This window comes from Melanerpes formicivorus, unplaced genomic scaffold (genome assembly GCF_026170545.1).
Source record: "Melanerpes formicivorus ecotype bairdi unplaced genomic scaffold, bMelFor1.0.p_v2 SCAF_42, whole genome shotgun sequence".
In the NCBI taxonomy this organism is placed as follows: domain Eukaryota; kingdom Metazoa; phylum Chordata; class Aves; order Piciformes; family Picidae; genus Melanerpes; species Melanerpes formicivorus.
In genome coordinates, this window is record NW_027142394.1 from 3983386 (window position 1) to 4007843 (window position 24458).

Genomic DNA, 24458 nt, shown 5'->3' on the forward strand with positions numbered 1-24458 from the left:
TCCTGTTTGCAGAGCTCACAGCAATCTGGTAGGAAAGGAATTTTAATGAAAAAAGGGGGAAAAAAAGTGTCTTACTGCAAGACTTTCCCAGGCAAAAATCTCTAACTAGAACCTGCGATAGGAAATAAGTCTCTGTGTTCGTCATCATTTCGGTTCCCTCCTTCTGCCTTGCTTTAATCTCCTTTTCCTATACATCCATACTAGTTCACCTAGTGAACTCCAGTGTCTCAAAGCATTTTCAAACCCGTGAGCAAAGGGAATCAATTCAGGAAGAATGAAGGAGAGGAAAAAAAAGAAACCTCTGACCTGGTATTACCGAAAAGAAAAGAAATGAACAAAAGAAAAAAACCCAAACCAAAAAAGAAAGGAAAAAAAAATAAAGACACTAAGATGAAAACAAAATAGTGCCATGGATTTACATATGGGGTTTTGATGGAAACTAGGGCTGGGTTTTAAATCAAAACTCACCATCTCAAAACCACTTCTTTTCATCCGCCTGCAGGACTTGAGGTAAGTACGTATGCGCTTTCTGGCACGCTCTTGATACTCAGGGAATTGTCGCCTGCATGAGTCAATGATAGCCTGGATCTTTTCTTTGGGCTGCTTAGAGATTGGGACCATTCGGTCCAAGTTTTCATCTACAAACAGCCTGACAAACATCTGTTGGCAAGAGGGAGACAGAGGAGATGGGTTTGGAGGGCGGCTCTCTTCTCTTCCTAGCTTCCTGTCTTGATTACTGATAGGAAGACATTTTTTTCTATCCACTGAAGAGCTTGGTAAGGGGAAGCCAGAAATATTAAGCAAACAGTTCTTTAAATGGTTATTGGGGGAGGGGGGCTGATTAACAAAGAAAAAAAAACAACAAGGAAGGGGAGAAACAAAAAAAAAAAAAAAAGACAAGAAAAGAAGAGTCTATAGGATACAGAACTTGTGAGATTAAACCAGAACAGACTGTGGAAATAAGCACTACTTAAGTTTCATTATTAACAATACGCTGTGATTGCTAATCGCTTTATTGAACTGACTCTCGCTTTTTTTTTTCCTTGGTTTGAACAATTGCTCGTGTTTTCATGCATAATTACATACATTGAGAAAGCAAAAAGAGAACAGCTGACCACTGGAATGGTCTTCTGACAAACTGGCTACAGCCCCTTTCCATTCAATGGGTGAACATGCACATACGTCCACACCCACACACACGGGCACACGTGCACGCACAGAACAAAGCTGCGATGTCCTCACTGGTAAAGATGGCACTCTGCCTTAAAAATGCTAAATAAACCACAGTAAATCTGTTGGCTGTTGGCAAGACTTTAATGTGCATTAAAATAATATTCAAAATAAATCCTGCAAATTAAATTAATGTGCCTTTAATATTGTCAAACTTACCCATAAATAACAACGGAAAAGGAGGAGTGGAAGAAAACAGGACAACGAGTGCAAGAGGACTTACATTAAAAGCTTTCAGCCGTTCAGCTTCCACCCCATCTGATTCATTAACCTTCTCAGGATCTTCCTGCTCATCATGGTCATCCTCATCCTCATCTCCTCGATTCAGAGACAGATCTTCAGCACCTCTGCCTACACTCTCATTCTTGCCAGAGTCATAGCTTGAATAGCTATGTGCAGGGGACTGAAAATAGACAAAGAGAATATGTTTGTGAAATTTTACCATGGAAATAAGGTCTGCTCATCAGAAGTGCTTTACAAATAAAGAACTCCATGATTTTCATTTTTGACTCAACAGAAAATGCTCAGAGTCCTTGCAAGAGTGAACAATTCACACTAATATTCATTTCAGTGTTAGAAAAGAAATGTTATCAGCTGCAAATCCAGTAAATCAATTAGCAAATAAATTACCTACAACAATCACAGTCCACGTGAGATTCTTGCCATACAGTCTTGTTTAAGCACTACATACTGAAGTTTCTTGCAATTACCAACTTCTTTGTATTGGCCAAGATGTAAATAAGGGGCAGCTGATTTGCACAAAACTCTAAAGGATTTTAAGTGACACATTTTAAGGCAAAGGGGATTTAAGTGGGAAACACCCTTTATTCATCCAATCAAAGTGAAATAGTATCAGGAGCTGTGATAACTTATTCAAGACATGGGGATGATTGTGTTCTAGTTTCACTTGCTAAATCCCTGAATGAATTAGAGATGAGGAGGTTTGTTAATATTTCAAATGCTCTTCTGAGAACCATACAGTAAAACCATTTTCTTTTTGTGTGTCAGCATTCAGAACCTTCCCCTCAGCAGGAATCCTGTGTGCTGGGTAAAACAGATGACCATCTCATTAGAGTTTATCTGTTTGTGGGACCAAGATGTTTTCAGTTCTCTGAAGTCAGTATTGTGCATTTTTCCTTGCACAGTTTCCTTGCAATACCAAGACTTCTGTTACCTGCTTTCTCTGCGTAAAGTTAAAACTGCAGACCACAAAATAGACCTCAGTAATGAAAAACCTTCTACAGCTTAACACTTTCAGGCTTTCCCCCAGTCACTGTAATCAGACAATATCTCCACCTGAGCCATCAGATTCATGTTTAGGTAGTTCAGAGCACAATTTTGCTTCTACAGTATTTTCCTCTCTAGCCTCAAAGCTATAGTGTAGTCTTTCATTTCAGAGAGACCTGATTCAGGTGCAATGAACTTCACAGACACGCTTTCCTTTCAGATGCCACCTGCCTAAATGTCAGCAAAAGTCACGTGCATAATGTCACAAACAAAAATACCTTTCACATGCTTACAATCACCTGCCTTGATCTACATTCTGAGCTCCTTATAATTGACTTTATTTTAGGGTGTTTTCACCAGCCACAGAATGTAGCTGAGCAGAGAGGTAGGAGGAAAAGGCCAACAAAACCATTCATCTTTAAGGTATATTTCTTGATTTATATTCTTATCCTAACTTTGGGTTTAGCTGTTTGGTGTTTTTTCTTTCCCCATTTTCATTTCCATCTTACTTTGGTATTCTGTACACTGACATTTCTGGAGTCACTCCCTTGCCTTAACAGCACTCACCTTCCAAGCCTTCCTGTTTTATCTATCCCTCCCAGACTACATTCTCACAGTACAAATCCCCTGAAGTTCTACTTTTTAATCCCTAATGCGCCAATCATCAGATCTTGCACCCTCTCTCATTCCCTTCCTTGAGTCTCTTCACTCTCTACATCATTCTCCATCTCCTAGACTCTTATAGCAGATGTAGGGAGAATGAGAAACGATCAAAAGAAAACAGAAGAGTCAGCCACTGGATACAAACACCTTCATCAAGCAGCAACCTCAGCACCACTGCTCAGCCTCTGGCTGCACAGTTACAAGACAAGAAATTAGCCACAGTTCAGGATGACAGATGTGAGATGGTATGGGAAGATAAAGTCAGGAGAGCAGCAAAAAACCCAGTTCCTTTCCCTGACACACTGCTACTTTGTCCTGGGAAGATGATGATTAGCTACATTGCTGCCCAGATAGCTCTTCCTTACAGGAAGTATTGAATTCCACTGAACAATCAGGCTCCAGAAGAATATCCTGACAGGAGGCTAGAAATTCTCAGAGTATCTAGCACATATAATCAAGTTTTTAAGCTGGCCAATGGCTACCCAAAAGCCAAGAGCTGGTAGCCTGTTATGAAGGGCTAAGGAGGTTTTCCTTGATCCGGATGAGATTCCCAGAAGAAAACTTTTTAAAACTAAACTTACAATTACTGAATTATTACAATTATTGCAATTGTGCCCAAGTGCTGTGCAATAGAAAATCTGACCTAGACTACAAGAAGTGTTATTTTGTACTTCATTCCACCCTGTACTAGAGCCATACAGCATGCAGAGGTCTTCTAGACACAAAAAGCCATTTAATGTCCTAGGTGCTACACAAAGCTACTGCCCTCCAGGAGCAGGGAAGTCATTCTGTCCCTGTACTCAGCACTGGTCAGGACACACCTTGAGTACTGTGTCCAGTTCTGGGCCCCTCAGTTTAGGAAAGATGTTGAGTTGCTGGAACGTGTCCAGAGAAGGGCAAGGAAGCTGGGGAGGGGTCTGGAGCACAGCCCTGTGAGGAGAGGCTGAGGGAGCTGGGGTTGCTTAGCCTGGAGAAGAGGAGGCTCAGGGGAGACCTTATTGCTGTCTACAACTACCTGAAGGGAGGTTGTAGCCAGGAGGGGATTGGTCTCTTCTCCCAGGCAACCAGCACCAGAACAAGAGGACACAGTCTCAAACTGCACCAGGGGAAGTTTAGGCTTGAGGTGAGGAGAAAGTTCTTCACTGAGCCATTAGCCATTGGAATGTGCTGTCCAGGGAGGTGGTGGAGTCACTGTCCCTGGAGGTGTTCAAGAGGGGATTGGATGTGGCACTGTGTGCCATGGTTTAGACATGAGGTCAGTGGTGACAGGTTGGACTTGATGATCTTTGAGGTCTTTCCCAACCTTGGTGATTCTGTGATCCTGTGAACCCTACTGTCTGAGGCCCTTGTTCTGCAAACACTTGATTTTGCATGAGTCATTTCATCAGCCTAAATCAAATTAGACTACTCATGTGCATAAAGTTAAGCAGATGCAAAACTGATTTCAGCTTGTACATATGTTTGGGCTGGGTGCCAGGACGATAAATTATGCACCAGGATCGAGATTCGCTTTCGTAAAGGAAAGAAATTGAGGCCAAAATGGATTAGCTCTGTCTCTCAGAAATGCAATAGCTTTTTAAATGCCCAATGTCTCCCCAAAAATATTCACTTCCAGAACAACTTCAGCATTTTAAATGAACCATGGAGCAGAACCTACCCTGAGAAAGCTGCGTGGCAGGAATCTGTATTTATTCATCCAGAATTGAAGAGGAAAATGGTGTGGGGGGTGTTCCTAGCTGTTGTGTTGGCAAACTGAGGGAAGAGGTTCCAAAAGCTCAGTTAAGAACAAAATTTCTACCTTTTTTTTGATTTCTACACAGATAATACTTAATTAGACAAGGAACAGAATGTTTTTCTTGATCGTGTTGCCTCTGCAGCTGCGCCAAAGCTGGTAAGTATTTTCTTTTGGTACTCTAAAAGCAGTTGCAGTGCTAAACAAACATGCAGAAAGATAGCAGAGGAAAACTGTTCCTTAGCACATGTTTTCTAATGGTAGGTCTTGCACTGCCCTTCCAAAAGTCTGCTCCCACTTTTGCCTGAGAGAAACCTGCTCATTCAGATCCCTGTGCACCACAGCTATGTTTCTGCAGTGAACTAGGCTGGAGAAGTGATCCTGGTTAAAATGTTTTGTGGTTGATTTTTGGGTTTGTTTGTTTTCCTTTGCTAGTCTGTTGAAGACCAGGGACAAGTTTTGGCTGCAGTCCACCATTTGAAAGCACAGGGAAGGGAGAGAGAAAGCATACATGTCTCTGTTGACAATGAAGCAGTCATGGAGGGGAAAAAATAGTAGGCATTTCACATTTGTGTTTAGCAAATGTGGGTTGGAAAAGAAAGTGAGAGCAATGTAAAATGAGGAATTATTAGAATGGAATGGAGTGGAGTGGAATGGAATGGAATGGAATGGAATGGAATGGAATGGATCAGGTTGGAAGAGACCTTTGAGATCATTGTGTCCAACCCATCTAATCAACTAAAAGGAGAACAAATAAGGCCAAGGCTAAGGTCAAGAGTACTGCCTCCCCCAAACATTTAGATTATTATAAAGTTGTCTTTAAAACACTGAGAAGTTGACAGATATATTCTGGCCCCTTTGTCCTCACCCTTTCACAGAGGTTCTGTGTTTAATCTCTTCCTTGCAATAATACAGGCATTTCTGATTTATAAAAATGGAAGTACAAATGTCTTGCCTAACAACCTGCTTTCAGGAGCTTGTGACATGAAATACCGAACATTCTTCCAATGCAGCAACAAAATTCACCTGAAGGTAACTATCCAAACATACAATAGAAGACCTGGGAGGAGGTCAGTGTCATCCAGCCCATCTTGCTGACACAGAATAAGGTCAGCGGGTCACTCCTGACCACTGTTTGCCCGGCTGTTATCTTAAGACTTCCAGTGACAGGTGCTATGCGTCCCCAAGAAAACCTGCATCACTGTTTCATTATCTTCAGAATTATTAGAACATTCTTAACACTCACCTCTGACTTTCATAAGCAGCACTAAGGCCATTTCTTTTCTGCCTACCTACCACACATTGCAAAGGAGGACAGGTGTGCCTGGAGCCATTTCTTTTCCAGTTACTCTTGAATCTTTCGCCTTTCTCGCTTCCAGACTTTACTGTTATTACCCGTTCTACATGGTCCTTTCAAACCTTCACATTGTCAAGTGTGTGGCACTTTACTACCCATCATTTTTTCTCATTACTGAACAGAGTGTGAGGTCTCCAATACAATCCAGCATCTCACCATTTATTTCAAGATCCAATTAACCTCACTTTTATAATCTTGTCACACATTTGCTCATCTTACTTGTATCTTTGCATCTGGCTATGACCAGTTTGCTCCCCTTGTTACACCACAATTGGCCTTTTCAGCTCCTTCATAGAATTTCACCCTTGATAATGGGAAGGTGTCATTGTGTACAGTTCTGCTACGTGGAGCGTGAGGATAACATCACCTTTACTGGAAGAATGGAGAGCTGAAATCTAGGGTTTCATAGGTTTGACTCTATAAGAGTGTTATCTAACACATAAAGTGTCATGGAGTAGATTGTAGAAGACACTTTTATACAAACCTTTTATTCCACTGAAATATTAAAAGACCTTTTCTGTTTGCTCTGGGTAACAGTGTGAGCTCTGGAAAGAACTTTTCAGTTGTCTACAACAGGAATTAAAAATTGTCTTTTGACATGGTCTTTTGGGTAGATTCATTGGTTTTACAGTAGTCACTGAGAGAACAGTGACTGCTCCTATGACAATCTGCTCACTCTTTCTCAGTAATTAGCCCAAACTGTATCATATTATCTGTTTGCTTATAATATTCATTTCATTTATTAGCACTGTGTACAGCAAACTGTAAATTACCCAGACACTTTCATTCCAGAAGGACTTACCTGGAGAGATAGAAGTTTGGATAATTGAAAGACAAGAAATAATTGAAAGATCCTCTGCAACACAGATCTTCCTTTCAGCTAAATTATAGTCTAACCTACATCTATCCTCACTGGTTTTAACCAACATGACTGAAATACATCACTTTGTCTTAATAGAAATATGCTCAGAAAATAAGCAGAGAGTAAAAACGCAGAGGCAACTGAGAATCCTCAGACAAGTAGAAGACAGAAGTATATTCAGAGGCAGTAATTTAATGAGCTTCTTTCTAATTTGTCCACAACCAATCTCGTATTACCTGATTTTCAGCAAGCTCAGGAAGGCTCCTGCTCCTTCCTCAGCCATTCTGGAAGGGGAGAATTCTTGGAGGAGCAGAGTGTGTGTGTCCAAACCTCCCTAGTCCACCAGTGTTGAGAGTATCAGGGCAGAGCTGATTTAACAGAGCAGGAGACTTGCCTGCTTCTCACAGCTTTTATTTTACAATGTTGTTTTATTAATGACTTCTAGAACTCTTGTCACTGATGTAGGAAGACAGGGATTTTCAACCAAATACTAAAAAGCCCCAGTTCTATAACCCCCAATGAGCAATCATATTGCAAAACGTGGCTGCTGTGTTTTTTGGCACAAATACAATGTCCTTTGTGGGAGAGGAAAAATCAAAGCTAAGTGGTGACAGACTCAAATAAAAGCCTAAATTATTTTTGGCATCATACACCATTATTTTGAAGCTTTAAAAGGATCTGACAGAGTTTCTCTCAATCTGACAAACAGAGGCTGCCACACAGGAAAGCTCCATCACAAACGTCTGGGTTTCTGCAAGCCATGAGCCAACAGAGCATTTTAAGATTTCCTACAGTAACCCCAAAACCAAACCAGAAGGCTTGAATGAAGATGTTATACTCTTGTAAGAGCCTACCCTAGCAGAAAAAGAAAACCTACCTTGTTATCAAAGGCAAGGAAACTTCATGAGTGGTCTCCCAAGGACAGCATTAGCATACTTTGCAGGCACTGCCATAGCTCTGTGAAGCCAAGAGCCTGAGAGTGCCCCACGCAGTTCATGTGCTTGTCTCAGAATGGCATCAGTCAAAATTACTATTGGAAAATGACTGCTTGTATTTTTTTTGTGACATGTTGACCTTTTGACAAGATACTTTACAGTTTCCACCCAGAATCCACAGCCTTCCATTTCTCAGAGGGGGTTTATCTTGTTGTTGTTGTTGTTTCCCTTTTAAAATTAAACAGCAACAGCTTTAGATGGGGATTAGGGAACATGAAACATACTCCAATGACATTACAGGCAAGCAATGAGCAGTTTCTACCACCAGTACTTTGGACAATTGTTAGACAGCTGGCTGATAAGAACTACAAACTGTTTTGCAAACCAGAACCAAACCAAACCAACAAATCCCCACAAACCTAAACCAAACACCAAACCCAACACCAAACCCAAACACCAAACCCAACACCAAACCCAAACACCAAACCCAAACACCAAATCCAAAACCAAAACCAAACCAAACCTAAACAAGCCAAACCCACTGAGCTATTAATTTCTTTTTATTCTGTGTAATTTGAGAGTGAAACCTCTGATGTAGACAATACATTTAGGACAAGAGCTATGTAAATCTGAGCATCACAATGGCAATCACTATGCAAAACTCTCAATCCTCTCTTTGCAGCCTGTCCTCATCTAAGCTGGGGCTGTTCAGTCTGGAGAAGAGAAGGCTCTGAGGTGACCTTATTGTGGCCTTCCAGTATCTGAAGGGGACTACAAGAAGGCTGGGGAGGGACTTCTTAGGATATCAGGTAGTGACAAGACTAGGGGGAATGGAATGAAGCTGGAGGTGGGGAGATTCAGGCTGGATGTCAGGAGGAAGTTCTTCACCCTGACAGTGGTGAAGCCCTGGAATGGGTTGTCCAGGGAGGTGGTTGAGGCTCCGTCCTTGGAGGTGTTTAAGACCAGGCTGGATGAGGCCCTGGCCAGCCTGATCTAGTGTGAGGTGTCCCTGCCCATGGGAAGGGGGTTGGAACTAGATGATTCTTGTGGTCCCTTCCAACCCTGACTGATTCTATGATTCTAAGTGACAGAAGAGTAAGACATAACAGAGCACGTCAGCAGGGGTGCAACAAACCCTTGAGTTTAATAGGAAATCTCCTGAAAGACAACAGCAGAATCCCTGACAAAATTCAATCTGTGCTTCAAAGAGCCCACTTCCTTCTCAGCAGTGCTGCCCCTATTGTTAGAAAATATCCCAAACTGCTGCTAGTTTTCAAAACAAAAGGAGCTGCTGAATACGACAGCTGCAGTCATGGCCTCTCAAGTCTGACTTAGGTGTGAAGTTATTGTCAGCCAGAGCAGGAACTGAGATACAAGAGCGAAGTAATTCCTTGAGTAGGAGGATTTTAAGTGTCCTAAGCCTACTGTTTCATTTGTAGAATTTAAATTTCTGTATGCAAAGAAATAATGTTATTGTAAAGAGAGAGGAGCAGGGTTTCCTCTCAACATGGCATGACTGGATGCTCTATTTCAATCTTCAGCATATTGCTCTGGGAAAACATAAGCAGTAGTATCCCCTCACTTTAGCAGGGAGGAATACAAACCAGGGAATACAAACCACATGCAGTTCATTGGTTTGGTCATGGGCCCCTTGTCAAACATTTACAATGGACTAGGTAATGACCACACTCTGTTGTTTTTTTCCTCCTTTGCAATTCCTTCTGTTCATGCTCCTTGGTTCAGTTTAAACCTTTTCTTTTTTTTTCCCCAAGCTGCTTTTTCCTAAGATCCTTCATCCTTTTCTTTCTCTTTCAATTCATTATGCCTTTAGTACTTACTGCTTTAGTCTCCTCTTGCATTGTTCTCTTGGCTCTCATACTATTCCTTTCCTATCTCGATCCTCAAAATTCTCTCTGCTCCCTCTTGCCATAAATTTAAACTGTGACACCAGAAGGGTTCAATAACTTACTTTCTTCTTCAATTACAAAACATGAAACATAAGGTTATTTTCACAAGTCCCAAAGCATGAATCTATACCAGGAAATTGTGTGCTTAGCTGTGAACAACATCCCTTTAATCTACAACCGTCAGCTACAGGTGAAGCCTTTGCTAAGGGAACTACGATCACAGAGAGCCTAGAGATTTTGTACCTGCCCCTTTGCTCCACTACCTTTGATTTCCTCTCACTCTTTATTACAGTAGGTTCTCTACCCCTCCATAGCAGCTCAAGTACTTCCAAGCATTTTCTATCTGCAGAGCTACGCTCCCAAGGAGCAAACATATTCACAGGTGAAGGAGTTCCATTTATATCAGGAAGTCAGGAGATAATTTATTTTATTTCTTTGACATTTCCTTTCACTCTGTTCCCATCTCTGTATATTCCAGGAAGCTGGAGAGAAGTTATGCAAAAGGCTTCCAGGTTATAGAACAGAATAGAACAGAATAGAATAGAATAGAATAGAATAGAATAGAATAGAATAGAATAGAATAGAATAGAATAGACCAGGTTGGAAGAGACCTTCAAGATCATTGCGTCCGATGATCCTTTCTAAACTGAGGGGCCCAGAACTGGACACAGTACTCGAGGTGTGGCCTAACCAGTGCAGTGTACAGGGGCAGAATGACCTTCCTGCTCCTGCTGGCCACACTGTTCTTAATGCAGGCCAAGTTTCAGAACTTCCAGAGAGTAACAGCAGAGGGAGATAACAGAGACAATAACCCCTGATCACTGAAGGGTTTGTGTGTTGCAAGAGCAGCGGCAGCAAAGGAAAAGATGTGATTCTTTTCCCTAGGTAAAGAGAAACAATGATGAAGGATGCCTCTGTCCCATTCTTGCCAGGACTTTGGCAATGGCAAAAGAGTGGTAATTGAGGTCCAAGAGCTCAGCAGTTCCAAATAAAGCCTGCCTAAGAAGTTCAGCTGCTCTGTAGACTTAAACACCTAGTTGCAGGCTGAGCTGTGGACCTGTGTTTTCTAATAAGGAAGGAGGAGCAGCATTTTTTAAATCCTAACTCACAGAAGTAAGAACACCACAGTGCACAGAACCAAAGTGGGAAATAATGAGGAACTGAAAATGATGATCAGGGCAACAGAGGAAGAAAATGGTTTAAGGAAGGACCTTTCTTGGTGTGCTCTTTGTGAATTTATCCAAAGTTTCTTCTCTGTGCTGATTTCCTCTTCCTACTTCATTTCTACACAATGGCATTTCAGAGCTTCTCCCATCTTTTCAGTCTGAGCATGGTAGAAGTGCAAATATTTGGGAAGGGTATTAGAAATCTCTTGGTAGAAGCAGTAGGGAGGGAAACTCCAACTCGCCATCATTTGAGACAAAACTTGGCTCTCCCTCCTTCAGTTTGTGTTGCTCAGTCACTAGTCGCATATCAGAACAGGTGAGAGAGATAGTCCTGTCACTCTTCTTCTGAAGATGATCATTTAGAAGTACAGATTAGAGGAAAAAAAAGACAGTAATGGTAACATACTGAGAAACAGAGCAATGGAAAACACCAAAGCCAACTGATTAATAACATTCATGTGACCCCAAATAATCTGTTCAGTACTGAAGAGCCATTTACAGTTATCTTAGAAACAGACAGCATACTAAAGACTGATTTCTCTGGGGGAAAGCTGGGGATGCAACAGGAACACAGGAGGCAGTTGCATAAGCAGGAGAGGAGCACACTCCTTACACAGAAGTGTAGGATATGACTAAAGAATGAAGGACTACCTTGTTCTTGCTTTTCCTTTTGCCTTTATCTGCTTATAGTAGCAACTATTTTTTTTCCCCCACTTTGCTAAACACTATAAAATGTCTCTGGAGGTAAATCAGCTGGCTTGTGTTAGCAACCAGCCCTGGGAGAGAGAGGCTAATTGCCTTAATTATTGCTTAAGGGCCAGGTGGGGAGATTTAAAACTTGAGATCAATCAAGAGGGAACCAATGAAGACAGGGCTCCTGAATGGGGTGAGCTGGGGGCTGATTCTAGTTTGTAGTGCTCTGAGTGGCAGGGTAGAAGCTATGATGTCTGGAACTGATGGAATTCCACAAGGAATTTTTTCCTCTACCCCCACTTCCAAAACATTTCCTAACTTGTTCCCTCTAGTACGTCAAATAAGCAAATAATCCTTACTCATAACCTTGCTAAAATTAGGAAGCAAACAGTGTAATTGGACATACACCACAAAAAGAAATGTTGAAGTGCTGCAAAACTCTCAAGAGGAAACTCTACATCACTTGGTTTAACCTTGTGGATTGCACTTGCTATTTCCAAGGCCAGCATTTCAGTAGCTGTTTATAAAGGCCCTGAAATAATTCTGAAGCCTACTCATCTTCTCTTTTTTTCTACTCTTTGTGTGCAAATAAATCAGCCTCCAACCTGACACTTCTTGAGTAACGTTTCTGCAATGTGTTTTTGTACTTCTTCATGTTTTTTTTAATTTAAAACACTAAAATAAGCCAGCAGCAGTGGTCACTCGTAATGACCACAAGCAAATCCATAGTTTGGCACATAGAATACAGAATAGAATTAACCAGGTTGGAAAAGACCTTTGAGATCAAGTCCAATCTATCACCCAACACCATCTAATCAACTAAACTATGGCACCAAGTGCCTCATCCAGTCTCTTCCTAAAGAGTGATTGTGACTCCACCACCTCCCTGGGCAGCACATTCCAATGGCCAATCTCTCTGTGAAGAATTTCTTCTTCACCTCCAGCTTAAACCTCCCCTGGTGCAGCTTGAGACTGTGTCCTCTTGTTCTGGTGCTGATTGCCTGGGAGAAGAGACCAGCCCCCTCCTGGCTACAACCTCCCTTCAGGTAGTTGTAGACAGCAAAAAGGTCTCCTCTGAGCCTCCTCTTCTCCAGGCTAAGAAACCCCGGTAACCATGAGACCAAAGTTGAAGCTTTGCAGCTTTGTGTTTTGCAGAGTTCCTGTTTCATAAGCTTTAAATAACTGGAGCTATAGAACCATGCCTTATGCCCTAACTGCTCACCAGAAATGGTTTATTCTAGTTAGTGCTCTGCTTGATCAGATCACTGAAAACTGTGCTGCCCTCCATTAGCTAATTCAAGGTAAGAATCAGCCTTTTCTTCTGGAAGGATGAAAGGCTTTGGGGTAGGATTAGTGAGGTCCATTAATTTTTGAAATTAAATGCTGTCCTTTTGCTGTCTCATAGCTTGGATTCTGCACTTCCACCAAAGAGAGAAGTAAACATCTCTGTTGTGTAAGATAGCCAGCTGTAGCCTGAGCGCAGCCCCTGGAAACCTGTCATTGGAGAGCTCATAGTCCTCTCACATGAGATAGGAGTGGGCTCTGAAGCTAATGTTTACTTGTTCACCACTGCCACTTAAAACTCTCTTGCCTTTTCTGTCATGAATCCATACCCTCATCAGAGCCTGAGTGCATGATCAGGCCTTATGTTTAAAGCCCACCTCTTCTGGGACCTCCACCTCTCCCTTCCCAAAAGTCCCCCTGAAGCTGAGCTATGCAGTGAGCAAGTGGGGGCCAACGCTGTCCCAGGCTGCTCCTAGCTTGATGCCAGCCCTTTCTGTACTGAACTGGAATCTGCACACTCTCTCATGCTTGCCTGCTGGTCACTGGGCTGTCAGTGTGACCTGCCTACTGCCAGCAGACCTGCCCTGCAGGTGGTGGGGTTCTGTGGGGCTATGTCTGTATCAGAGAGAGCACTGCCCTTAGGTCATGGCTACACTCAGCTCCCCAGTTGCCATCCCTTGTGGAGTAGCCTTGCTCTTGCTGCTCTCCAACAATGCTGATGAACAAATCTTCTCTAAGTACTGACATGGCATTTGCAGTAACATTTCCTTTGGGTGTTCTGCTGCCAGTCTTGCTTTTGAACAGGATCATTTCCTTCATTGTTCTCTACTTTGAGAAACTTTTGGAATAGCCTCTTAAGTACTACATGAAAGTATTAAGGCATTCAATCTAGTCCCATATTCAATGAAATCTACTTCAAATCTGCTCTGTGACAATTACATCAATTTCCTTTTGCATGCCATTTGTTAAAGTGTCCATAACACTGTATCATTTTCTCCAGTTTCAGAAGTTTTCTTCCTTTTGATAATTTATCAAAGATAAAGCAATGACCTGAAATGCATGCTCTAAAGCTCAGCTATGTCTTCTATTCATGTCAATCTCACCCACTTGTTCTAGTCAATATATTGTCTTTCTGAGCCTTTTTAGCCAAAATGAAAAATGACAAGGAGAGGTCACTGAACTAAGGCAGTGGTAACACAAAACTCAGATTGTGAGCTGGGGTTTGAATGGGCAGCTTTTCTCTCTTGCTAGTGCCTTTTGCTTTCATGCATTGTAGCAGAGACAACAAAACTTCTGCTTCTGGCACAAGTGTAAGAAGAGATACTGAGATAATCCTCTACAAAGAGATCACCATCAGAGTAGATCCACTTTTTTGAGCTGAATTCTCTCAGTAATGATGTAGCATTTGGATTAATTTATAAGGGTGACTGAGAAAGAGTTCCCAAGAACACAGGAGACTAGATGTAGCAATGTATAAAGTCATTTGTGGCAATTAGGATGAACACACAGAGAAAGTGAGAGCCTAAAATGACTGCATGAGTTCATGTCTTGGTGACAAAGCCATTTCAAAGAAGAAAGAAGGAAGAGGGAGGCTGCTGCACACCCAGCCTCTGACCTGCAGCAGGACTTTGCAGAGAGCTGCAAAAGATGAAACACTAACAGATGTTTATTTCTGCCCCTGCTTTTTAGAGTAAAAAGGCTCTTAATTTTTTAATCTTCTTTATTTTTTCTACATTACACATTTCAGCTGATGCTTGCCCAAAACCCAATGGATTGTAAACACAGTGGCCAGCTGCTGTAACACCAGTAAATAGTATGTGTAAGCCACTGAGGCATGTGTTTGGGCCAATAGTAGTTAACATGGCTCTGGTGGCTGAAGCATCCAAGTTTCAGGAAATGGGCTTCTGGAATAAGAATCTGCAATTTAAAGATGTGTGTAAAGGCACAGTGTCAAGAGGACTTGCCAGAAACACATGGAAATCACACAGGCCTATTAAGCAGGATGTAAATTTAGCAACTGGGAGAGCACTCAGCCAAGCAGACTATAGAATACCAGCACTGTGAAACAGGGATTGTATGGTAAGAAGTGGTATTTAAGGAGGAAGTCAAACAACTTGCTTGATAGAGGTACACAGGCACACAAACTGCAAACCTCAGTTAAACACCCAGTGCAGCCTCAAGCAGAAGAGATCACACTGCTGTATAGCTTCAGACAATCATCCTGACACTTCTACAGCCTCATCACCCTGCAGTTCTCTCAGTTTTGGCTACATGCTCACTATTTAGTTCAATCAATGAGCCAATCAGCAAATTAATGGCTGCACACAGTCCAACTCTGCAAGGCCAAGGCCACATTCAGAGACACATTTCAAGAAGTTCAGAGGCAAACGTTGCTCTCCTATCCTCAGGAGCATAACAAAGACTACAGCATCAATGTAAGTGTAATTAAGTCCAGCCTGTACTAAAATACTCTGAATTTACCCAGCTGTCAAGACAGGAGCCCATGTGAATGTGTAAGACAGCCTGAAAGGGAACCAGATGACTAGGTGAAAGGCAACTGAGCCCCATCACTATTTTAGGGTGGAATAGGAACACTGCACAGTGCTGGCAAATACACCACAAGGCCAGTGTCAATGAATGATGTCATGCCTGCATCTAGCAATTAACAGACAGTGATGGAACATGCTTACCTCACAGGCTGGTCCAGCATGAAGCTGACTTATTCTTAGTGGCATTTTCAGAATCTCCAACACACTATGTAAATCCAGAGAATTAAAATATGGGAATCTCTAGCAATTAGCATAGAAATAACTCATTCATGCTGTATGAAGTTATCAGGCACAGAATTATCTTATTATTAACTGTATATCCTGAGCCTTGAAATAACTCCATGAATTATAGATGCTAAATGACAAACATCAAAAGCAACACTGCAGAATCATATACAATTAGAGGACATGACTCTCCACTAAGGAGGAAAAGGTTTGAAGATCCTGTCATTGCTGACACTGCCTGCCTCACATGGGGAGAAGAGTTCAAAAGCATTTCACAGGTGAACAGCCTAAATTGTGGGGGGCTTTTGCATATATAGACCTAGATGTAAGGCATTGGCACTGTAAACATCATTGTAAAATGAGAATTAAGCATGGGAAAAACCCCAAACAACTCAATCTAAACATAGAAACGTACAAACAATAGAGTATAAAGCAAAGCAGCACACTCCCTGCCAATTTCCCATGCCAAAAAGGAAAAAAAAAAAAGGAGATAAAGACAAAGGAATATAAAAAGTAAGCACAGAGTTTAGAGAGTGTCTTTAAAACTACTTACCTCTTACACTAGTAAGAATGACCTTGAATTGGCAGAGTGAGTACCATAAAAATACAAATCCTTTCCTGAGTTTTATACCCTGAACCAGATGTATGCAGGGCTAAGTACTATAGGCTATGAAACACAGACATCTAGGCCAGGTTTTTCAAATGCTTATGCCAGTCCAGGAGGCTAAAAGCCTTTTTGGCTCTTTAAGCATTCAAGGCACTTCTACCGATTCATAGACGTTGAGCTCATAAGGTAATCCCTGCACTGTGAAATGTCACCTGGTAACCCTTGAACAGGAGAGAATACTTGTCACTATTTTCCCAACTATCACAATCATGCCAAATAACTTGCAAATTAATGAGAGCAAACACTTATAAAAGAATAACTACCTCAAGTGGAATTTTTTTCTTGCGCCATATGACCAACTTCCATACGAATGGCTTTTTGCAATCATGGCAAACGTCTTTTACCTCAATTCCAACCCAACTTACAAGCAAGGATTTCATCAACTGAGGCTTTTAATAACTTTGCCTTCTAAAATAAAAGGCAATCTATTCATTGGTGAGAAGCAGTGAGATCTGTGATGAAGTCAGCAGTGTTTTATCTCTAACAGAATAGGAAGCTTTTCAGCTCCTCAGTGTTTTGTCTTTTCTTCAGTTTCACTGTGGCTTCCAATATCTGTTTGCAGTATTACACAAACCTGTACATTGTGTGTTTCCTGAAGGAGAGGACATTAAGGACAATCAATTGGGTTACTATATAGAGAGGTAGATTCTAAAAAGCACCTGTTGAACCACACAGAAGCATCAACCTTGAGATATTAATCTTTAAGGTGCAACTGACACACCAAGCATATTCCAAAGGATCCTTGTATCTCATTCCTTCATCCCTCCATCTCCCAGCTGAGCCAAGAGGGTATGAGGTGGCACACATGCCCCACGCTCATCTGATTTCTTTTGCACTAAGCACAGCTATTCCTTCTAAGCAACACAGTGGGGGAAACAGGATTTTTTTAAACCCCTTTATTTTAGTAATTTCATACAATTCTTGATAGAGGTCCAGTCCCACGGGGTTCCACCTGCAAAAGATGTTTTGAGAGTATATGACTAACTGTACAAGGTGAGACAACACCACATGCATTCAGAGGGGCCCAAAAAACCTCATATGGCATGGGTTCAGCACAAAAGGTCCAAAGGCTATCCATGTGTGTTTTTGAGAGCTGGTGCAGCGCTCACAGTATAATGTTGAGCTCTGAGGACAGGCCATACCGGGGCTAGTCATGGTAACTCCTAAGGAAATCAACTCACCTTTCCCAGTTTTTCATGCAGATTCTTTAACCCATCCTGAGACTTCACAGTCCAGGGGATTAATAGCAGAAGGTACAAGACAGAGATTCCAAATAGTTCTGCAAGGATGCTTCCCGATGGAGTCAGTTTCCAGGTTCCACAAGGGGAACTTCCAGGAAACACAAGAGGAGGAAACACAATACTTCATGATCTCTACACAAATACAGAACGGAGTCAGAAGCAACACAGAAGATATTATCCCCATTTTAATTAAAATGCACATGAAAGATAATCACACACTTGTCTACTGGAGCACCTGTGCACAAAGGTTAGGGGTGGGTCATTGCAGGTGCTTCAATAACAAGAGAGATGAGCTTCATAAACTCCTGATGCATCTGTGTGATTCCATCAACTTTGCATCATGGCCAATCGGATGAGGTGAAAAAAGCAGATATAAATAAATGCATACATAAGTGTGTGCCTGTGTCTATCCATGAATATGAAGGGAAGAACACATATAAGTACCCATAAGATCCAGGGAGCTGCTCGTGGCATATTCATGATGAAAAGGATAAAGAAAACTATAGGGGTTTAAAGGAACACTGAGAATGAGTCTGTGACTAAAGCAGCTGATGAGAGGAAGAACCTGTATGGGAAATATTCAGCTGGATCATGCCAAGATCCATGCAACAGCTGCAGCATTTCATAAAAACACTCTGAGCTCCAAGAAGCAGGAATTCAGTAAAACTCTGCAGATGCATATGGAATTCATTCACCACTAAAATGTGTGGAATTAAAGCTCACACCAGTTACACACCCCTACCTCTGGCTGCATATTGTCTTAACTTCCACACTCTCATCAGTGCCCAGTGACAAGTACATGTTGACTGTTTACACAGTTCTCAGATACCAGTGTCCAGGGTCTTTTGCTGCCCATGCAAGAACGCCCTTTTGTGATATTTGTGGCAGCCAGTGACTTGTTACCACACACTCTGCAAAACTATTTGATTGCTGTCTTTTGATGGTGTTTAATAAACATAACACACATTTCACAGCTTTCAGTGCTTACCTACACCAGCACCCCCTCCCTTCCTCAATAACTAATAGAGCTGCTGCTTTTTTAATTGTTTCTTTGGAGCATTCAAAATCAGTCACTGATAGAGGCAAAATACAAGGCAGGATATTTTGATGAAACATATGGCAGACAAAAACCTCAGGCAGACTGACAGAGATTATTGGAGGTTGTTCTTTTTCACTCCCTATTCGACAGGGAATAAGATACTGCTAGAGACCATCTGGGAAATCCACCTAGCAAATCCCTTGTTGTTGCAGAGATCTAGGACATCACTGATAATTCCAGTACCTCACTGTTCTCCTGTGGTATATTCCAGCTGCACCACTGTTGTTTCCTATAGGCTGAAGGTTATTAATCAGAACTTCATGGAGGCTGTGATGGTTAGTGGGCTGCAGATCCTCCTAAGTGAGTAAATGTCTATTACCTAGATTGCCACTTCCAGAGGACTGGACTCAGTAATTCAGATGATTCCTCTTTTCTGGTAATTGTTATTATTATCTACATCTACTATTTATTATCTACATCTACTATTTTGTTCCTAACCCCAAAATTTCAGGTAAGTCTTTCTAGGCAGTCTTTGGAAATAAATGGAGGGTAAAAGAGGAGAATTAACAGAAAAAGCTGGAGCAGCAAAAGAAGGATGGAAAGACTGGCAACAAAAGGAAAGATGAAAATGGACAAAATAGTTAAACTGATTTAAAGTTGAATTCTACTTCTCCTTCCTTTGTCTATTAAAAATTTCACTTCTCCTACATCAGCTTGCAAATCCAGTTATGTGAATGAGTAAGTAACTGGAAGAAAACATCCAGTGTTACAGTGTACCTCATTATTCCTAGAAACTGCTACAAAAGGAAAATGAAAGGACACAAAAGCAGTTTGAAGGTATTGAGCAACACATCCAGCAGACTACTGGCATTCATTCCACAAACACCTCCCCACCAAGAACCCCCAAACAACCAGGATGAGAAAGTGAGATTTCTGTAAGACAGCTAAGAAAAGTTATATTTATTTTGAAACCTTAACAATATGTTGCTACAAAAGTCATTAAAAAGTATCCTCTCCTTCATTTCTCCCTTTCTTCAGCAGCTGACTTGTCATAGAGAAAAGAATCCAATACCAGAAGGGAAAATTAGGGCTAACATTTCAGGCTTATCCACTTCTTGAATAACAATATAGTTTTGGAGAAGTGTAATGGGTGTAGAAAGTGGTCAATTATCAAGGCATTCATCACAGATTGGTTTTGAGGATCAGCTCTCCAACCTCTACATCTGAAAAAAAAAGGAAAACCAAATGACAATTCATTAGCTGTAAATAACATTAAGACCAAACAAAATTGCAGTAGGTAGCAATTATCGCTGCCCCATTATATCTTGCTCAATTTACCATCAAATAGTATCTAATCTTCCAAGAGCAAGATTTGCTCTCAGTCTTTTTCTAGTTGGTAGAGGAGCTGCATATGTGATAACAGAAGAAGAAAAAGCTGCAGTGAACCATTTGACCTGGCAGAACTTCAACACAGCTTCTTTCCTAAGAAAAACAAAACAAAACACAAAAGCACGAGTTAGGGATTGAAGACATTCACTGCAACAAGGGCCAGCCTTGGAGGTACCCGTCAGGTACAAACCCTGGTTGAAGTCAACAGGATTTTGACTGTCAGGTACAAACCCTGGTTGAAGTCAACAGGAATTTGACTGTCAGGTACAAACCCTGGTTGAAGTCAACAGGATTTTGACTGTCAGGTACAAACCCTGGTTGAAGTCAACAGGATTTTGACTGTCAGGTACAAACCCTGGTTGAAGTCAACAGGATCTTGACTGTCAGGTACAAACCCTGGTTGAAGTCAACAGGATTTTGACTGTCAGGTACAAACCCTGGTTGAAGTCAACAGGATCTTGACTGTCAGGTACAACCCCTGGTTGAAGTCAACAGGATTTTGACTGTCAGGTACAAACCCTGGTTGAAGTCAACAGGATTTTGAATGTCAGGTAGAAACCCTGGTTGAAGTCAATAGGATTTTGACTGTCAGGTACAAACCCTGGTTGAAGTCAACAGGATTTAGACTGCAGGTACAAACCCTGGTTGAAGTCAACAGGCTCTTGACTGTCAGGTACAAACCCTGGTTGAAGTAAACAGGATCTTGACTGTCAGGTACAAACCCTGGTTGAAGTCAACAGGATCTTGACTGTCAGGTACAAACCCTGGTTGAAGTCAACAGGATTTTGACTGTCAGGTACAAACCCTGGTTGAAGTCAACAGGATTTTGACTGTCAGGTACAAACCCTGATTGAAGTCAACAGGATTTTGACTGTCAGGTACAAACCCTGGTTGAAGTCAACAGGAATTTGCCTGAAAGGTACAGATTTGGGTTCCCAGGCTGTTGCATTACACAAAGCTCTTGTCTATAAAAAGGGAGGGAAAAGGTAATTTCATACACCTTACCTCACTGATTGCAGACACACTTGATAGCTTTCTCTCTTGTCTGAACAGATGTCCAGCCACTAAAACAAAGTTGGACAAAGTCCTGCATCCCCTCCAGGTACAACTGCTTCTGTTTCAATATGAAGGACCGATGACTCCGAAGGTGAGTGTGAATGAGGACAGACAGCTGATCTGTGAGTCATACACATGTAATCTGGAATCAACAGCACCACTGTCTGATACTTGACCAATGTGCAGAGGAAATTTATAAAAGGGCATAGTAGAAGTATCCTCTTCCATGCCAGTTTTACATTAGCTGGGCTTTCACATGCATACAGAGCCAGCCTGCCTTCGGCATTATGGATATGTAAATCTGGACGAGCATCATCAACCTCAGTTTAATTGATCTGGATTTACATCATTGTAATGAACACTCCACAGGAAACCAATTTCATCTTCAAGAGCTTTCACTGAACTTGAAAACCTGTTACTAAATGTACTTCCAAAGGGAGGAATTACATGTAGAACTGATGTTCTTGTAGACAAAGGACTGTGATGAATGTGACCATTCCAGAATGCTAGGTCATTTGTCTCTCCTGACAAGCACTGCACTGATTTTTTCATGCACCTCTAGTTGCCTCTCTTTGTACCAATGCCCTCTTTAGCCATTTAGTATGGGTTACCCCTAAACTCAGAAGATTCAAGTCTGGAAAAGCCAGTGCTTTGTAAAATCAACTTCCTTTTCAAGGAACAGGCTTATTAAACCAGTAAGCTAGCATCAATTTTCTGGTACCAAATACTTCTCAGTGGCCTGTAATAATTCCTCTAGCAAAGAGCAGCAAATAAAGATGAAAGACCTTTAATTTATTCCTAAAACTATACTGTTTTCTCCAAACTGACTCTTGGAGCCATAGAATTCTGATTTTTCTCAGCTTTCTCATTTTCTAAAATTTGGAGAAAGTAAAGCCAAGGTGTTTGATACATTGGTAAAGCAAAGTAAAGAATACTGTCTGGAGTGAGATGAACCTACAAAACCCCTGTGTATGAAGCAGGCATTAATAGAGAGAGAGAGAAAGAAAGAGAGCGAGAAAGAGAAAGAGAGAGAGAAAGAGAGAAAGAGAAAGAGAGAGAGAAAGAGAGAAAGAGAAAGAGAAAGAGAAAGAGAAAGAGAAAGAGAAAGAGAAAGAGAAAGAGAAAGAGAAAGAGAAAGAGAAAGAGAAAGAGAAAGAGAAAGAGAAAGAGAAAGAGAAAGAGAAAGAGAAAGAGAAAGAAGGAGAAGGAGAAGGAGAAGGAGAAGGAGAAGGAGAAGGAGAAGGAGAAGGAGAAGGAGAAGGAGAAGGAGAAGGAGAAGGAGAAAAACAGGCTAGTTTGTCTCACTCTTGTGTAGGTGAGTGGGTAGGAAAAAATAAGGACATCACAAAATTCCTTGCACAGACTTCTTGTTCTCCTTTCATTCTCTATGCAGAAGAGAAGTGGCCTATCTTCTTCAGTTCTAGTGTCTGTGTCCCAAGGAACTGTGAGAAACACTGGCATGCCTGCTACCTTGCCACAGAGAAAGTAAAGGATGCATACTTCAACAGATCTTTTGGCCCTGCTTTTGCACACTGAAGATGTGAGATGCAAGCCGAAAGATGTTGCAGCCTTGTATCACCTAACACATGATGGCAGCAGGGATGGATTTCACCTTCAGTTCACTTCCTTTATCATTTTTGCTTTTGAATCTCAGTGCAAACTATTTCCAAGGTTGTGGTGAAAAGAAGAAATGATGGAATCCATCAGATAACAATTAAGGCACAGCTGGAAGAAGTCACTGTCCTCTCCTTGGTGCTGTGGTTAGAATAGTGGAAGCAGGCTGGACCTGGATATTAGAAATGACCTTCCACCTTTTACTAAGATACAATCACACCTTTGAAAAGGAGAGAGTGCAAAAGAAAGACATCCAACTATCCTAGTCCTCAGAGATGGTGTCATCTGTGGCTAAATTTATGTGGATTCCTGTTGCACCAGCAGATGACAACGGGCTTATCAAATAGGATAGTCAGGTCTGTGGTGTCTGGTTTCCTTCAGTAACTATGAGCTCCAGCAAAACAGATAATGAAAGATTCTACAGCTAATCTAACCACCAAAGATGATCAAAGTTCTAATCAAAGTTTTAACTACAACAGTGTGCAGGAACTGCTAACGACTCTTCACCCAGGATGTCACATATGCTCTGGCTTTCAGATCTCACTCAAGGTTACAATCTTGAAATACCTTTTTAGAGTGAGACCTCTCTTAAAAGTGGATACTCCACCAGGCTAACCTGCCACAGCACAAATGCATCCATTACAACACCAGTTTGAACATGCAACAGTTGGGAGCAAACAGCTCCTTGCAGTGATCCATGACAATGTTCTTTATATCAGGCTGAAGCAAAAAAAACAACTTGAGAAACAATCCAAAAGCCCAGCATTAAAGGAGTGACAGAAAGATCTTCCTTTTAGAAACTACATGAAAGCTCTGCCTTGTTGTGAGCCACTGTGACTAGAATGACATGCACTTTAGAATGCAGGATTCTAATTAAAGGTCACTGTATGCAGCAATCATTAGTTACTGTGCTCTTGTTTGAAACTGTGCTCTTCAGACTAAGAGGAAAAATTACTTATCTTGTGCACTTCTCCATGCAGCCAATTACACACTTGAGCTAAACATAATGCATATTAACTTAGCCTACCATACATCCAGAGGCTCTGAAGATGTCCAGTTTTTTCTATCAGATATTTTGTCTGGTACAAAGTAAACATTGACCAACTGTCCACAATTATCTGGACAACATGGACAAATGGTGTGTGTCCTCCTTGTTAATTCACATTAATGCATCTGCTAGGCATTCATGGTCAGTATGTTTGCATATGTTTGTACCTGGGAAATCCCAAAGAGATTTTTTGCATGTTAGGAACATCCTTTGGAATACAGACATAATGAACTATTTATTATTAGAAGTTATTAGAATTAACCAGGTTGGAAAAGACCTTTGAGATCATCAAATCCAACCTATCACCCAACACCATCTAATCAACTAAACCATGGCACCAAGTGCCTTATCCATTCTCTTCTTAAACGCCTCCAGTGATGGTGACTCCCTCACCTCCCTGGGCAGCCCATCCCAATGGCCAATCTCTCTTTCTGTGGAGAACTTCTTCCTAACATGCAGCCTAAACATCCCCTGGTGCAGCTTGAGACTGTGTCCTCTTGTTCTGGTGCTGGTTGCAGGTAAAATAGATGGCACAACATAAGTATAGCTGGTTAGCTTAAAAACCTGTTGTCCC

At 41.5% G+C, this 24458-nt stretch overlaps 1 protein-coding gene across 3 annotated transcripts in view; it reads right to left on the bottom strand.

Annotated features, from left to right (window-relative positions):
* The window catches only part of NOL4 (nucleolar protein 4), a 181327-nt gene that overhangs the window by 42954 nt on the left and 113915 nt on the right, over nt 1–24458 (bottom strand). For 2 of the 3 annotated variants that reach the window (XM_068158771.1, XM_068158770.1), the window contains exons 7-8: nt 1454–1633; nt 469–660 (exon numbers count right to left, since the gene is read on the bottom strand). In XM_068158771.1, coding sequence (XP_068014872.1) covers nt 469–660; nt 1454–1633 — 372 coding nt within the window. The remainder of the gene's footprint in view (nt 1–468; nt 661–1453; nt 1634–24458) is intronic. The other variant, XM_068158772.1, reaches the window with a different exon arrangement.